Source organism: Seriola lalandi, unplaced genomic scaffold (assembly GCF_002814215.2).
Source record: "Seriola lalandi dorsalis isolate HSWRI2012SDOR001 ecotype SW California unplaced genomic scaffold, Sedor1 jcf7180002054946, whole genome shotgun sequence".
Taxonomy (NCBI): Eukaryota; Metazoa; Chordata; class Actinopteri; order Carangiformes; family Carangidae; genus Seriola; species Seriola lalandi.
The window spans coordinates 908,307-925,865 of record NW_019525497.1 but is presented as its reverse complement, the minus strand read 5'-3'; the positions used below and the strand labels follow the sequence as shown (position 1 = coordinate 925,865).

Genomic DNA, 17,559 nt, shown 5'->3' with positions numbered 1-17,559 from the left:
GGACTTCTCGTCCACACTGGCTTAAAATTTGAGACCACAATGTCCTCTCAAGAATGAACCATCAATCTCAAATAAAGGATTCATTCATTTATTGCTTTCCTGCCAGAGTTTTACCCCTGGCAATGTGGAGACAACTTTGACACGGCATGCAGACTTTCACTTAGGGAAATAAACTGTAATTGAGCAGTTAAGTGAATAAATACAATCTCAAAATCTAAAAAATCTCACTTAACAATCAACAGATGCATGCTGGGAAGACTATGCTAATATCATGTTCCTTCGGAAATTTAATGAGTTGAGTGAACTGTCAACTAGTTACATCAAGTTAATGAGAAACATGAGCTGATTTCCATTGATGATGTTTTACAGACCACAAAAACATGTCAAGTCATGTTCATTAACGACAATTAAATAGTCAGTCATCAGAATAGTGGCTGATTACATTTCTGATGATTGAATAATTGATTAAAGAATAGAAAGACAAAAGTGGGGCAGTGGGTGCCCATGGCTGATTTTTGCCCCAGGGCCTCTTAGAGGGCAAATGCGACCCTGCAAGAGAGAGAAGACTTGGACTCATAACCTAAAATCTTGCCCCTGATTTTGTCCCTTAATGAATAAACCTTGAAGACAGACATGTAGTAGTAACCGATGGTGATGGTGATGATGATCACCGGCAGAAAACACACGCCAGGCCGTCACAACACACCCCGACCCAGGCAGGCTGAGGATTGGTTCTCGCTGCACGTCAGTAGCCTCTGCGGAGGGGCGGGAGCAGGGAAACCGAGCCACTGCTCTAGTTTCCCCCCTCTCACACAGATGCTGTTCACTGCCGCTGCTGGGTCAGGGTTATATGCCGTCTATTAATAATAACAGTCACAACAGCCACAGCGAGGAGAAGCTGGGGAAATCCACATCAACAGTTCTCCTTTTTGAGTCTGCGGGGACGAACGAGCGCCTAGATAATGTGACATAAACACGCTTCAACTTTTGCTTTTTTTCACCTTTTTATTCGTCTTTTACGACCCTTTTTTTTCAAACAGGTGCCATTGTCTCACTCAGCTTTCCCACTACTGGTACACGCTCACCGGCTCGACTCGGGCACTTTACTGCGGTCATCCATCTGCACAGGCGCCTGCGGCTTGTTGGTAAACACGAATCGGATCCCGCCGGCAAGGACTCCCTCTGGTGCATTGATGCACCCGTTTCAGTGGTGTAACGGTGAGCAGCAGTCATTTTTATACTGTTAGAGCTGTGTTTGTTACAGGCCTCTGTGATTCTAATGTGCAATATAGCCTGTTATTTATAGGGGAGTGAATTTCTGATGGCAGTCAGATTACACAGCAAGACTGTAAGTCTTTGAATCACTCCAGTGTTTTCTAAATTTAGACGTTTCCTGTCTGAGAAAAGACAATTTGCCGCACCTTCCTGCTAAAGGAAAACAAAATCACTACTTTTTAAAATAATAGCCTACTTAACAGTGAGTTTATAGTGCCCTACATTATCACTAATTAACAAAACTTAAATCACCTTAGTCCCTGGTTCAAGCTTCTCAGATGTGAGGATCTTTTCTTTGTTATATAGGACAGTAAACTGAATATCTGTTTTATTTTCAACTTTTGTTCAAACATAACAAGGTACTTGACGCATCTCTTGGGCTGAGGGAAATTATAACAGGCGTTTTTCACAATTTTCTGACATTTTATGGACAAAAAGATTAAATAAGAAAAGATAATCTGCAGATTACATTATAGTGTATTATAGACTAGTTGCTAAATGTTTTGTAAAATGCTTATAAAAGCTAAATAGGAGTACTTAAAGTAAAGTTATCCACTTATTAATTATATTTTAATTTACCTAGGCTGCTTAATCAATATAATCCCGTATTATATCTAATTCCAATTGAGAGCCACACAAAGCCAGCCATTGTGCTCTCTGTGTAACATTTGCCACCCTGGGTAATCTTGTTTACACTGACTCACTCTATCTGCAGTCTCTCACTTACACGCTTCTTGGCCTTGACCAATTATCTACAAAAGTCTAAACAACTTCTCTGTCTTTTTTCAAACTGCCGTTTTTGCGTCCGGAGATGCGTCAGACGTGCTTAAAGAAAATGAGTCCTTTCATAGCAGTGAAATGGTGCGTCAGGGCTTCATTGTCACAGTGAGACCTGGTGAAGATGATGGATTAGTGGTCTCTTTCCTTTGCCTTCGCTTGGTTGAGTGCAGCAGCCACAGCAGCCTCCTCGTTGGACTGTTGGTGGTGTTCAGACAAGAACAATTACTCCCTTTGTGCTGCTCAACTCCCCTGCTATTCATAGGGGAAATAGTACACACACACACACAGTAACACAGTATCAAAGAGTGACTATCTGCTGGAAAAATGAAGCAGTATCAGGCAGCCACAGCTCAGCGTCTGCTCTGTGTGTCACTTCATCTGTGATCGTGCCTATTTGTTCCAGTGTTTATACGTGGCACATGTAGCACTTTTAAGCGTATGATGGAGAGTTTTTGGGTCCAAGCTGCTTTCTTCCTGAAAACCAGCAGCAGCAGCAGCCATGCAGGCAAGGCTTGAGTGTTTCCCCCCCATGTGAACTGCTGAATATTTGATGGGAAGTTCTGTCTTTAGTGCAAGCGGCAGCAGCAGCAGCAGAAGAAGAAGACGAAGCAGCTTTGTGTGAGTCTGGCGTATATAGGACAAAACCCCACCAGGCATCTCATAGGAGCTGTCAGGGAAGCTGCCATATTCGAGGTATTTTACAGCTCTGTCAAATCACACGGGGACTTTCCTGCCGTTCTGAACAACAACACAGGAATCTTTCACGGCTGAAACTCAACACGAGTGACTCAGATTCTCTCTGTCGTCAAAAATGAGAACTTTCGCTAGCTAGCCCTCATCCTTTTTCTGCATCTGCGACTCTTGGCGCCATGGCAACGGGGCGCCTCCTGAGTGTGCCAATATATAGGTCAGTGGTCATACAGGGCTCCTCCCAAAGCAAAATACCACATATAGCTGTCTGGCCTCCATGCATACAAACATGTACGACGTGAGGGCACATACATAGAGACAGTCGTGACATGATGAACACACACATAAAGACTTGAATACAAATGACCCAGATTCGGATTGTGAGTGTGCAGCAGCTTCACAGGTGATTTGTGCCATCAGCCATGCAGTGACATGAATACATGAGCAGAGACGTGTACTCCCCCCACACGCTGCGTGAGTCTCTTTGTCTGCTGGTGATCTTTGTGAAGCAGATTGTACGACAAATGTAAACGTGATGGCGAAAATTAGGTCTACCCGCCTGTTTGCTTTCATGGTCACGTCTTCATGTGTCTCCAGCTGAGGCCATGCCCTCAGTGATATTCTGGGAATATGGAGGGTCTAATCACTCGAAGGAGGTTTCATTTTACAATAGTGCAGGTTACACGTACATGTTGGTTTTTTTTAAAGGCTGATTCTGACTCAATATCTAAGCATTTGACTGTATATGAGGAAGGGAAACAGTCTGAAGAGGCTAAAACGCAGGAGCACATGTAGTGTAAAAAACAACTTGATTATGAAAGGGAAAGTCCTTTATTCCAAATTTCCCCAAAAAGTCCAAGTAATATCATCAAACTCCACTTACAGTATCTGAAGTAAAAGTAGCTACTTTAGGTGAAGCTAACTGCTTTATAGACAGTTTGCTAGTTTAGTGCAGTTGTTTCCAAGCTCATATATCAGCTGGTATTAGTTCACTGCAGACATACAGTGTCGGTATAGTTTATACATTTCAGCTGATAAATATTTTGTCACCCTTCTCCAGTTTGTCCACCAGAGAGGAAGAGCAAAATTCTTTTTCAACTGTAAAATGTCTTGGACACATTATTGATTCTGTAAAGAAAATTAACATTGGCCGATATTTCATTATTAGATTTTTTTTCTTACACTCAAATATAATTCCCACTAATTGCCTCTGTTACGGTCCTGACCGTATTATTGACTTATTCAATAATAATAATAGTAACAATATTAATTATCCCCTGTTCTTTTTCTGTATGACTGTTGTGTGAGTGCTTTCCAGCAAAATCCAGCATCAGGCTTTAGGAAGGGTCAACGGAGGGGTCGAGGCCCTTCAAGGGGGCACTAGATTAATTTGAGGGGTCATATGATGATTAATGGGAGAGGAGAGAAGAAAAAACATAATCCTGTAACATATACTATATGGTTTTTTTTTGGGACTTTTCTTGGACCTGTGCAATTTAGTGAAACATTGAATAATTTGACCTTGTTAGGCCTCAAATAATCAGTTAGATAAAACCATCCGTGACATTTAATGAGACACTTTTGGTGGAACTGTTAACAACTAGTAGACTTACAAAATGTGACACTAAATAGACACTGATTTATTGTCAGGGGTCACACATCAAAAAGACTGGAACTACTGGTTTAATCTTTGACATTGTCTTATATTTTGGCTTCTGAAATGTAGCATTAAATTGAAATATTCAAATAAAGTACAAATACCTGAAAATTGTACTTAAGTACAGTACTTAAGTAAAAGTACTTTAGGTCTTTATACTACAAGTGTTGCTGGAGTTTTGACCTCTTCAGACTGTTCAAATGAAATCTGAAATCAAAAGGTATTTAGTATTCTCCACTGCAGTTAGATAAAATTTATAGAAAATATTATAAAAATAGATGAAATGTGTATTTTGACCCATGACCTGGGTATTCGTAAAATCCTGCCTGCAGCTCTGCACATGTGCTTCGATCAGTTTGTGTTTAATTTACACTCCCATGTTGATGGTGTTGATGGAGGTTCAGGCAAACGCAGATGTCTCTGGTAATGATCGCTGAGTGAAATCATTTTGTGATGGAACTTGAACGTGCAGACATCAGTGAAGAGCCTCGATTAATGGAGCATCACTGCTCATTCTGCGGGAGTGGAACGAAGAGGCGGGAAGTATTGATCCTCTCATACTGCAGCGTCCACTGTGAGGCGGGAGAAAATGTCAAATAGAAATGTCAACGTGTTACTTTGGCTGCAGGAGTGACTAGAAATACCAGGATCGATCAAAAAAAACTGTGCCCCGAGAAAACAATACCTATCACAGGGAAATGAAACTGGTAAAGGTCTCCATCCGTCCATTCATCCCCTCATCCATCCTTCTATCTGTGTATTCATCCATCCATCTGTCTGTCCATCCATCCATCACCTGCATTTCCATCCATGTGTCCAACTACCTATTCATTCATCCATTCATCTGTCTTTTCCTCCCCCCATACGTCCACGTGTCCACCCATTTGTCCATCCATGCATTTGTTTGTCCGACCATCCGTCCACCATCCATCCATTCACGTATCCACCTCTCCTTCCATCATCCATTCATCCTTCCACATGTTCATCATCCACCTATCTGTCTGTCCATTTATCCATCCTTTTGTCCACCCGTCCATCCATCCATCCGTCCGTCCATCCATCCATCCATCCATCCATCCATCCATCCATCCATCCATTCATCTGTTCATCCTTTCATCCGTCTATTTATTTTTAAAATTTGAACTGTGCAGTTTCATACACCACAGTTTGTTTCTACAGTGAGAGTGTAGTGTTTCTTTCTTCCCCTTTGTGGCACACAGCCCCCTGAGAGGCCTGTGTCGGTGCCGATTCACTATCACTCACTGGGTTAGTGTGACCCTGATCTCACAAAGCCCACTCTCACATGCAGATACTCATTTCTCATTACTCATACAAGCACGTGGGCTCTCTGTATCTCTTTGTCTCTGCCTATCTAATCTACAATGGTTTCTCCCATGACTCCTTTGCTTGCACTCCAGGAATCCATGGTTGTTCTCAATGTATTTATACACAATAAACACAATCCATCAAATACTGGAAACTACACACATACTGCAACCTGTCCAAAGTCGTGCCACATTTGTTCTTAAATCTTCAGCACAGACCACCGCTACAGTGATAATCCGTCTCCCAGTAAAACAAACACAGACAGCCCTGCAGGCACGCAGCTGGCCACCAACGTTGTTAGATGTTGATATCTGGTTGAATGTAGGTCGGGACCTCAGGTGACCGAAGTTCAATGACTACTGCCAACGTCAATATGACATAGAATACTGATGATGACGTTGATATTTTGCTGGTTTTAAGTGGTGTTGTTCACAATGTCAATTAGCAAGTATTTAGCCAAAATTGAATGTCTGTCCGACGTTAGAGTTCAAGATCTTCCTGTCGTTACGTTGACGTCCAGTGCCTGCTTGGAGGAATGTAGCGTCAAAGCAGGTTCAGTTCAAGACATGAAAACATCACACTGCTGCATCTTTAATGTACTTCTAGTCACCAGCAGTGTATATGGCTGAATCACCTCAATGGTGCCATTTTAATCAAATTGCACTCACTGATTCTCAGAGTGTTAGTGCTTTTTGTCTTGAAAACTATTTCATTTCAATTTAACAATAGATGGCTGACAAATATAATCTTTTCATCTATGGCTAACTGTTACTTTCTCATCTGTCCACTAATGCTTCTAAATGCACTGACCCTTTATCGGGCAAATACATGTGGATCTGCCGTGTGAAGAGAGACGTCCATGTTGCTTGGATACCGCATTAAGAGTGTTTTAATGCTGAAGTACAACATTGAAAAGGACTAATTTTCCATTACAGGAAAGTGCAGTCATTCTCTACCTCTTTCCCTCGACCTTTGTGTCTGTGTATGTGTGTGTTTGGAGGCAGACACAGCTACAGGTCTGACCCTCAGCTTCCCATGAGTGGCAGAGTATTTTAAAAAGAAGTATGTGCACCGTTGCATTCACTTGTGTTTTGAGACATATTGTTACATGTGGCAGTGTCAGGCCTCCACTCTTGACTATGTTCTTCCTGCAAATGTGTTTTTAAATCTTCCATATGTCTTTGTTTAGGGTGCTTCTGTGGTCTTGGACTGGTTTACGCCAACAAGTCGTGCACCATGCCGCCCATCACCTTCCAGGACCTGCCTCTGAACATCTACATGGTCATCTTCGGGACAGGCATCTTTGTCTTCATCCTGAGCCTCATCTTCTGCTGTTACTTTATCAGGTGAGGGGCAAAAACACAAGAAATATGTGGAGAAAAAACAAGAAAAGCAGGAGGTAGAAAACAGAGGAAGAAGGTCCTGATCAAGGTCCTACCTGCCCAGATGTCATGAAGACAAATTACTTGTTCAACTTCTAGCTACTGTTGCCTTCGCTCATCCACATCCCAGTATGCAAAGTGCACCTGACTATGGTAACCATTTATCTCAAACCTGCAAAGTTCACCATGTAGTCGGGTCAGATTGAGGTTGGATCATGTTCCCACCCCAAACTAACCTCTCTAGAGTTTGTTTGTGATCTAACTGAGACCACTTCCTCTAAAAGGTCTGTGTGTGGCTGTTTTGCTCTGCACTTTTGTATGACTGCTGTGAATCCTACCAAGAGAGGAAATGAACCAGAGTCTGATTCAACCAGAATAAAATAGCACAGGTTTGAAAATGTGGAATATAAAGTAAATTGCGAACAAAGTGACATTTTCACCAAAGTGATTACAATTCATCCTTAAGTGTACCACATTTAATGGCAATCCATGCAATAGCTGTTGAGATATTTTAGACCAAAGCTGTAGACCGACTGACACCCCTACAGTAAGGAGATTGTGTGTGTCTGCAGGCCAGAAACACAGTGAGGGAGGGAAGGAGGTATAAAAAAAGAGGAACAGGGTGACCTCCCCTGCCGCTGACAGTGAACTCCCTGAAGAGCTGAGGGGACGTTTGTGTCTGAAGGACAGGATATGAGGCAACAGGAAGCAGACCATCACAATGTATGAGGACAGTAGTGAGGAAAACTGCAGAGAAACTGTGCTCAGAATAAACATCAGGAAACGTCAACACCTGCAGAAGGGTTTTTTTTTTTTTCTTTCTTTTTTATAGCTCTCTTTGGGTGACTGAGCATCTGTATTTGTCAAATTACCTGACACCTCCTAATGTGGTGTGCTATTTTTGGCATGAGACATGATTTTGAATTGCTCTCCAAACTGGCTGTGTTATCAAAATGTCAAACAATTAAAAGAAACGTGTCTGTTGGCTGGAGACATGCATAGCCAGCGTGCCATCTGGAAAACATAGCAAAACACAAATGGAAATGTCAAAATGCAAATGAATGTCAGGAACAGTGGTAGCTGGTATCCAGTAGATATGTGGCTTTTCAGCTGAGTTTTGTACATTTTCCTCCTGTGCAGCTCATACTTTCTCTATAATTGGAGATAACTGAATCCTAGCAACTGCACCAAATGGAAATAATAATATCAACCAAACTACTGTTGTTCATACATAAAAAAAAAACTCTTTCAAGTTAATACTCAACCTCACAACACCAGCTGACAAAAAAATCTCCACACCAAAACTTGTATTTAGTAGCTGTTGTGGCCAAAAAAATTGCAGGTTTAAATTTGAGTGTTGTTCGGCCAATAAATAAAAGAAATAAAGGAATTGATGAAACAGTCTCATCCCAAGGTCCACTCAGCAGCTGTTCTGGAGCTTTCAGTCATATGATCATGATCTCCATCAGCAGCAGATGGCATTTGCTCAGATGTCACAGAACTGTAGATAATCAATGTTCCTTTTTTCCTGAGCATTTTAAAGACCTCACGTGTATGTTGACTTAAAAAAAAAATCAAAAGCTCAAAAACTCACTAAATGAACCTGTAATTTCCAAAATCAGGAATGAACCTTCACCTTGAAGTCCACATCTATATCTATCTATAACTCCATCTGAAGATCATGATGAAGATCATGTGTAAAGAGAATGTGACAGAATGAAATTTGCCCAGTTAAAAGTGATCAGTATTTGGAGATCAAATATTTTAAGAAACAGAGAATCCCTATGTTTTAGCTCTTAGGCAAACCTCGAGTAAAAGCTTTAAAAGACAGAAAATCAAGCATCAATTCAGAGCATGTTTTTTATCTTTGAGATATTTTTACACTGTAGTTACCACCAAGAGAAAAGAAAACCTTCCGAAAAAGTTGATTCAAATAGTATCAAATAAAACCAGAACACATCTCAGTATTTATCAAAGCCTAGGTGGTTGTGTTGGGGTCAGACAAATTTCTGTAATCATGGATGTTTTGTTTGGCCTGGGCTCACCACTAAATTGACCATCAACTCTGTCAGAAAAGCTTAGATCCTTCCTATTTCTTTTGAAGCACTTGCCTGTGAATCATATCCAGTGAGTCACTTCCTTTCAGCCCCATTAACACACACGGTAGTCTTGGGTAGGAGTGTGATTGTGAATTCATTTATAGACCGGGTGATTCATCAGATGAATACTGAGTGATGAATGCCATTCCCTGTTGGGGGCAGGTTTCCTATTATCTCTCTCTTAGACAGACTCTCTCTAGATCCTGTGTGTCAGGGAGTTTGTGATGTTTGATTTTAACATTATGGTGAAAAATCCAAGTCTGTCTCTGTTCTTCTATGTAAGTATTCCTCCTTTAATTATATGCTGCAATTATATGTATAATATGTTATATGAAGTTTTCTAAAATGCCTTGAAATCAAGGTGAGGTTTGCCAAACATGATGCTTTGCTTTTGTGCTTATCCTTGCACCAAGTGGGGGTGTGGACGCAGCAGTACCTGCAACCACAAGGGCACATACCAAAAATATCATATCTTTAATTATACCCCAATCTTCTCTGACACAGCTGGGTTTATAGTCAATAACAGAGCAGCTAGTCGGAGAGATATTTTGAGAACCACGAGGCGCAGGGGCGAGCTGAGAGTGTTTTTTTAGCCAGACGATACGTGGACTGAGGGCAGAGATATTAAGCTACCGGAGCGTCTATCCCCAAATAAATTCACTGACTCATTTAATTACTGTCAGTGATCCTTGAGACTGGACTTGTGAAATCCCTTGAGGGTACATATCCCAACGCAACAGGCTGTTTCTACATCTTAATGTGGTCGCTCATTGGCCAACAGGAAACATGACAGGTTAATGTACCCACTCAAACCTCTTTTCGAAACCCATGCAGCCCCGTGACACTGAGAATGTCCATGCAGACATACAGTTTCTTAACTGCAGAGGATTGGAGGACAAACAGAGAGTGAGAAAAATAAAGTAACAGTTAAGTACTAAATGCTATAACAATACAAACGGCAGGTTGGAGGTCACCTCAACCTGACACATGGACATAGAACATAGAAAGTGTTATCAGGTCATTGTCTGTGTTTTTCAATCTGTGGAAAAAAGAGGTTAGGGTTTTATCTTCCCTTTAGTCTGGTCTTCAGCAGCTAGAATGCAGCTCAATCAGATTGAGGTCAGGTGATTGACTTGACCAGTCATGATTAATCCACATCTTTATACTGAAAAGCTTTTTGGTTGCTTCGGACGTTTGTTTAGGATCGTTGTCCTGCTGGATGATGAAATGTTTCCCAATTAGTCTTGATACATTTGGCTAAATCTAAATACCATGTCTGACAAATTGTGGTGGTGGCTTTGCATCATGAAATGTTCCTTTCATCATTATGAGAGAAGTTGAGTTTTGTTCCATCAGTCCATGATCCAGAACTTAGAAACCATTTTCTTTGTATTTGTTTTTGGGCACTGCAGCCTGTCCTCAGCTGGCATTAAATACCTGGCAGTCCTCCACATCACGGTTCAAAAACTGAGCTTCAATTGACAATTTCAAATTGTTCTGGGAGCAATGAAACTGTTACATTGTGGACTGGGTTCATTTAAACAGAGTGGGCGTCCATAGCCTTACTGCCAACTTGACCTATGGCCTCCAGCGCCCCACTGCTGGTATTTGGAAAGGGTCAGTAAAATCTGTGGAAAGAAGATTATTGTTTTCTACCCAGCACAACAAGGACAACGCCATGGATCAGTCCCAATCTCTACCCCCTCCCTCCCGCCTCACCTCTCAGAAATATCTCACAAAAGCTAAGGGTGCAGATAAAAGGGACAGACGAGATCTTACAGTGTGGCACCAAAATTTCCTGCCTATCCAAACAAAGCAAGGGCAAGCTCCGTACAATTAGCGTTACAGGGCATGCTGACATCTAGGACCACCTGGGTCCTTAGCCCACACCCCCTTTCAGCTTACGTCTCCCTCCCTGCTGTTGATCCAGCCCACCACAGACAGCGAGGAACAGCTCCTATATCTGCCATTCCAATTTTAACCAGCATCAGGATGAACAAAGTGTACTCAAAGCGCACAGCTACTTTATCTAATCTGACTCCGGTTGTGCGTCAGCCACAGATTGTGTCACACAATGCTTTTAGTGCACTAAACTTAGCTTTATTAAATATCAGGCCTCTGGCTGACAAGTCATTATTTATTAATGATTTTATTATCAAGAAAAATTATGTTTGTAACTGAAACTTTGTTAAATGAAAGCAATAGTGCAGCAGCGAGTTCAGCATCAAACTTCATTTCTTTGCTGCTGTCTCCAGCGGTGGGGAGCAACGTCAATGTTAATTCTTGTTTCTATCACTTATATTCTTCTACCGAAGTTAGCATGCTAACTAGCTAGCCCCAGTCACACAGCAGAGAAAACTTACAAATATCCCCCTTAACTGTGTTGTCATAGTGGGGGATTTCAATATTCATTTTGATAATCCCAAAGGTGGCAGTGACAAAGATCTTTTGTACATCCTGGATAACTTTGGACTTTCCCAGCATGTAACAGATTCAACACAGAACAAGGGACATAGTTCAGATCTAAATATTTCCAAAAGGTCAAAACATTTCTGAGGTTCCCCTTTCTGATCATTACTGTGTTTTCTTTTGTTGCAGTTTTAATACATTGACTGACCTTGTGTCTGAATGGTACTATATAAATTTGCTTTGCCTTTTGAGGTTTACAAGGGGTTTGAATTTTGTGGTGAATCCTCTGATGTTATGATCATGAAGTCTCTTGATTGTTATCAAGGAAACATGTACGCCTACATCCTGGAGAGCATTCTTGACTTGATGTGCAGTCGTAAAGAGGTTTTTCTTCACCATGTAAATGATTTTCTGCTCATTCACAAAAGATTCATTTTCCTCAGTCAGCTGGTTCGTTTGATATTTAATAGTTTTCCTGTTATCACCTGCTTTTAAAAAAAAAAAAGTACCCAACTGTTGATTCTGGCAAACCAACTACCTTTGATATCTCTGTGAGAGAGAGAATGTAAATGATATCTCTCAACTCTCCATTGACTCTGAGCCCCATTTTTTGTGCATGAACTAACATTGAAACGACACACAGTTGACAAAGAAACATTTAGTAGCCACGTGTGCATTTACTTTTGAACCCTTGCAGTCTGGGCACTATCTGATAAAAGGGCTGTATCTCCCACATAGTTCTCTCTATATTGAGCTATATTGATTTAAACTCACTTAAATTAAAGCTGAGACTTGAGACTTTACTGCATTACTCCTAAAGAACAAAAATTAAGTAACTGTACAAATACTAACCCAACTCAAGATTTTATTGAAGTTTGTTGCCTTTCTTTATATAGTGTTGAATATACAGTATTTGAGACAGAAAAACATTGTTTTGGTTGAGATTGTTACTGTAAATCGGATTTCCCCAAAGATTTCTGCACCTATTATTATATTGTGTACTGTACACCTGTTGAATTCAATTGTTGCTTCATACAGTAAGAATGGGTCAATAGTAACTGTATGACGATTTTCTATTCTTGCAAACCGGGCACAATAGCTGAACTGATCTCCGTTATGCCCCCCTTTCACCCACTTCACATCATTCTCCAGGCATGGGAAACCTCAGCACATGTAAAACGCGTATCCTCGCATTGTTCCACATGGAAGATTGTTAGCAGCAATCAGTGTAAACAATAAACCGAGAGACAAAAACAACGAATAACTTTCATTTCCTTACATTAAGCACCGACTCACTGACATTTTATTTATTTTTTATTTTTTCGTCTATTTTGAGGGGGATCAGATCACAAATAAACATTCTTCTTTCATCTCAGATGCTCTCGCTACATTTAGTTTCAGGACCAAATCACAAACAGTGATGGACATTTGAGTCTATGTTTAGTTGTGTAAAAACAGGAGGCCAAAAATAACCGCCTGAACAGACACGGCTCGCCAAGTGATAAAGATCTCCTCTCCATTGTTGGGTTTTGGGGTGGTGCAGGGATTCAAAGCAGCAACGTACTCATTAGCCGTGTTTGTGTATATGTGTGCGTAAGTGTGTTTGTGTGTGTTTGTGTGTGTTAGTATGTGTGTGTGGTTACATGATTAGTCAAGTGTGTTAACAATATGTATGCGTGTGTTTGTGTGTGTGTGTGTGTGTGTGTGGTTGCAGGGGAACATGTATTTTTCCACAGATGTGTGGCCACTGTAGCTGTTAGAAAGGACAGTCAATTATCAAAGTCAACCCTGCAATTACACAGCTTCAGTTACACACAGTCCCATAATTTAACCACACAAACTTAAATCTTTGCCTGAATCAAATGACCTGCTGTTAAACTCAGCTTGGAATAAATATACAGACATCTTTATCTCTTAATAAACAAATGGAAAGTGGTGGAAAGAAACTAAGCACATTAAAACACATGTACTATAACTGATTATAAATAATAATGGCACAGTACTTTATCCACTACATTCCAGAAGGAACTGTTTTAGTTTTTAGTCAGCTATAGTTATGAGTTACTTTGCTAATTATGATTTTAAGTTTAGAAAGATATGATGCTTATGTATAGATACAGATTAAACTACTCAAAAGTAAGGTAGTTGGTGCTTACATGTTAATGCATTAATGATGATAATGATTTTTGATCTCTTGGCGGCAGAGGAAACACATTTTGAACACAACACTGAGATATTATCCCCTTGTAAAGTTGATAAAGTGAACCTCTCGGAAAACAGTTGCTTATTTACACCTTCCACAGTTACATTCCTCTGCAGTCGTGTGTTTGGCAACCTGGCAAATGCAAGTCAGCACCAAACAGCAGACAGACATAGTTAGCAACTAGCTGGTGAACATAGTGGAGCATTTAGCATCTTAATAGCCAGATATTTCCTTCAGGACTTGGTGGAGACCAAAACAGAACTAAAAGGAGAATGAATACAGGAGTTCGATTTTTAAATGAAAAGCTAATGTTCTTCCGTACCTGCTGGAGGTGTAAATAAGCAGCTGTTTGCTAACAGGTTCGGATTGTGTTTACAGTTTGTTTCCACTGCCCCCAAGTGGCGAAGAAAATCAGAAAATGCAGGTTGAAGTACATTTTTGTGATCATCCTACTGTAATTGTGAAATGGAAAGTAAATTACATCAAAACTGTACAGTACTTGAGTTAATGTACTCAATTACATTACATCACCAAATTTTTCTTAAGCACATCTTAAGTACTTTATTGCAGAGCTTTTATTTTTAATGGAGTGTTTTTGTATTGAGGTATTTCTACTTTTACTTGAGGAACAGATCCTCCAACATTTTAAAGAGGACGTGAATGCAAAGTATGGTTGATTGAAGGCTCCACAAATTGTAAAGTTCCAAAGTTATTTATTGGTGTTTTTCCTCTATCCTTCCACAGCAAACTACGACACCAAGCCCAGAGTGAGCGGTTTGGATACAGAGAAGTAAGCATGACAAGTATACTTTGCACATTTTAAGGTCTAAATCAAAGGATCTTTATTTAACATATTTGTTTTTTGTTACTCTACAGGTAGTTTTAAAAGGAGATCCAAAAAAGTTGAATCTTCATGGGGTAAGAATTTTTTAACATTATTAGTGAGTAAACGGCTTGAAACTGATATTAAAAATGAGCCATGATAATTTCATCAAATGACTGTCTTCTCTCACTCTGTCCTGTCTGTCACTCACACAGCAGACATGCGCCGTGTGTCTGGAGGACTTCAAAGTGAAAGACGAGCTGGGAGTGTTGCCATGCCAACATGCTTTCCACAGGAAGTGAGTACAGGAGAGCTCTTGTTACCATTTTGCACCTGCTTGGGCTGGTGAAAATGAACACGGTTCAATCTGAAGTTCAGTGATAAGTAAGATGGATAAGTATTTTTGACTGCAGGAGTCCTTGTTCAACAGTACTTATATTCATTCATTTTTACGTTTCATTTTTCTGCTCATTGCTAATAAGGATGAGAGAGAAGTGGTCAGGGCTATAATGTGTCCCAGCATGCACTGTGCAGATGGCAGGTAGTGCTAGTAGGAAGATCTTGTAGGGTAAGCATAGCTGATGTTTATTAGGTGTATTAAATTGTGGTTTACCTTTCCACACTTTAGTCCCCCTGAACACGAGGAATAAAAAATAACTGAATTTATCTGACTTATTTAGTGCGCGTTGAAGAGATATGTCACATGTCTGGTGCTTGGACCCTATAGTAATGCTGCGTTATACCAGGGTAGAAAGCTGTACAGGAAACCCCCCATCAGATCAGATTAAACTACCCAACATTACACTGTATAAATTCAGGACACTATTTTACTCTTACTTTTACTTTTGATACTTGTAGTACATTTTGCTGCTAATTATTTTACATCAACAATCATGAAGGCATTTATTGGAGTATTATATTGTTTGGTATGGCTGCTTTTACTTAAGTTAAAAGTATTTTGTTTTTTGTTTGACTTTTATTTGATCAGTGTAACATGTCAAAATGTGTGAGAGGAATCATGATCTCATGTTGCAAACCTGGTGATGAGGGCCTGTGTTCTTCTGCACAGGTGTCTGGTAAAGTGGCTGGAGGTTCGCTGCGTCTGCCCCATGTGCAACAAACCCATAGCTGGCCCCCCTGAGCAGCACCACAGCATAGGGACTCTACTGGATGAACTGGTGTAACCTCTCAACACCTGCCAGCCCGGGTGGAGCAGCTGGTATAAGTTAGTGATCAACACGGAGAGGGACACTGTTTTGCGGTTAAAACACGGCAAAACACCAACATGATGATAGTAAGTTGGGGTAACCTAGTTACCACCCGAAGGAAGACTCTGAAGGATGCTGTTGCCTAGCAACCATCTCTGAGATGGCAACACGACACCTTGTGGTGTCTGAGAGATTATCTCCAGCCACCCACACATCACTCCACCACTCTTCTTTCAACATCCCCCTTTCCACCCGATCCTTCACATCTTCTCTTGTTGCCTTGAGTGAGGTTAATGGCACCACTGGTGTGGAGGAGACACAGTTGAATTTTTCACAGCGATGTGGGCGAATGAGTCCGGAAGGATGACAGCACTTGGCAGGAGGCGCTGATCCCCTCTGAGCATGTATGAGTGATGTGTGTCACTGTGGGCACTGATATGAAATAATATCAATATTAGCTGTGGCTATTGATATTCTTGTCTGAATAAATTACAGTCAAGAAGCTGTGAAATTGATATTTTCTGCTCAGCATCCCCGGCAGTATAGCACGAGGACACGTTGACAGAAGTTACACTGCTAACAATACAGCAAAATCATGAACAAGGGTTTAACAAAGTTATTACTGTAGCGAAGACATAGACAGTGTTTGTTAAAACTGCTTTCGAGGGAACTTTTTTAAAAGACTTGGCCTAAAATTATAAATTGAAGTCACACTGGGGAGGAAGTGCTGGAAAAGGTGGGTTCACACCTCATCAACTTGTAGCAAATTAATCAGTATTTTCATCGTCTTTCTCACAACGCCACTGATTTCTGCTGATACTTAAAACTGATACTGAGTGTAAAATCCATATTGGTGCCCACCCACAGTAGTATCATGTATGTTCTACATACTGCACATGCTCCAGTTGGTTTTTCCACCGGAGTGTTTTATTGTTCTGACATGTTTTTATTGTGTTAATGTATTTGAAAGGAACTGACTCCTCCTGCCTCTCACTGTAACAGTTTGGTTCTTTGTTGGAATTAGTTTTTGTTTTAGATATTGCACTTTAAATGCACACACACACACACACACAAACACACACACACACATACATACACACACACACACACACACACACACACACACACACACACACACAAAACAATTTCCATGCGGCACAGCAGGTCCCTTCTTTTCAGGTGTGGTGAAGCTTTTATAAAAGTGAAGTATCATAGATGCTGCTTCACCTGGAGATAAGCAAAGTATCAGTATTTTTGTGGCATTATTTCTGGTGATTTTGTTTTACATTCCTTGGTTGTTTTTTTTTTTGTTGTTACTTACAATGATTCAGAAAGCAAAGCACTGCCTAAATTGAGCACAAAACTCACAAAGCACATTGTCCAGATACAGTAGGCGCCTGCACTGTAATTAAAAGCCAAACATGTACACACACACACACACACACACACACACACACATTTGGGGCTGTTGAATTCACACCCATGTGCCAAGAAAAGAAATGTAAAATGTCCTGTTGCATTTTCAACACACGAGCAAGAGAAATGTTCTGGCCACATTCCACATTTTGTAATCTAACAGATGTAAATAACTTGAAACAATAATAAATACAGTTGTCTGTTTTGCGCAGCCGCTCTTGTTTTCTGATTTTCGAATAGTCATGTATGTGGTGCCACCATCAGGTGAAATAATGTATCTGGTTCTTAGTT

The 17,559-nt window shown here is 40.6% G+C and overlaps 1 protein-coding gene across 2 annotated transcripts; it reads left to right on the top strand.

The window, feature by feature from the left end:
* Positions 1-15: 15 nt before the first annotated feature.
* Positions 16-17,479, top strand: rnf122 (ring finger protein 122). Of its 2 annotated transcripts, none has more exons than XM_023394186.2 (6): positions 16-1,218; positions 6,918-7,074; positions 14,566-14,611; positions 14,698-14,739; positions 14,863-14,942; positions 15,714-17,479. In XM_023394186.2, exons 1-6 carry the CDS (start codon positions 1,194-1,196, stop codon positions 15,826-15,828), a joined length of 465 nt encoding a protein of 154 aa, XP_023249954.1. In that variant the 5' UTR covers positions 16-1,193; the 3' UTR covers positions 15,829-17,479. The 2 variants fall into 2 exon arrangements, with proteins under 2 accessions (XP_023249954.1, XP_023249953.1); XM_023394185.2 differs by having other exon boundaries at positions 14,860-14,942.
* Positions 17,480-17,559: the final 80 nt, after the last annotated feature.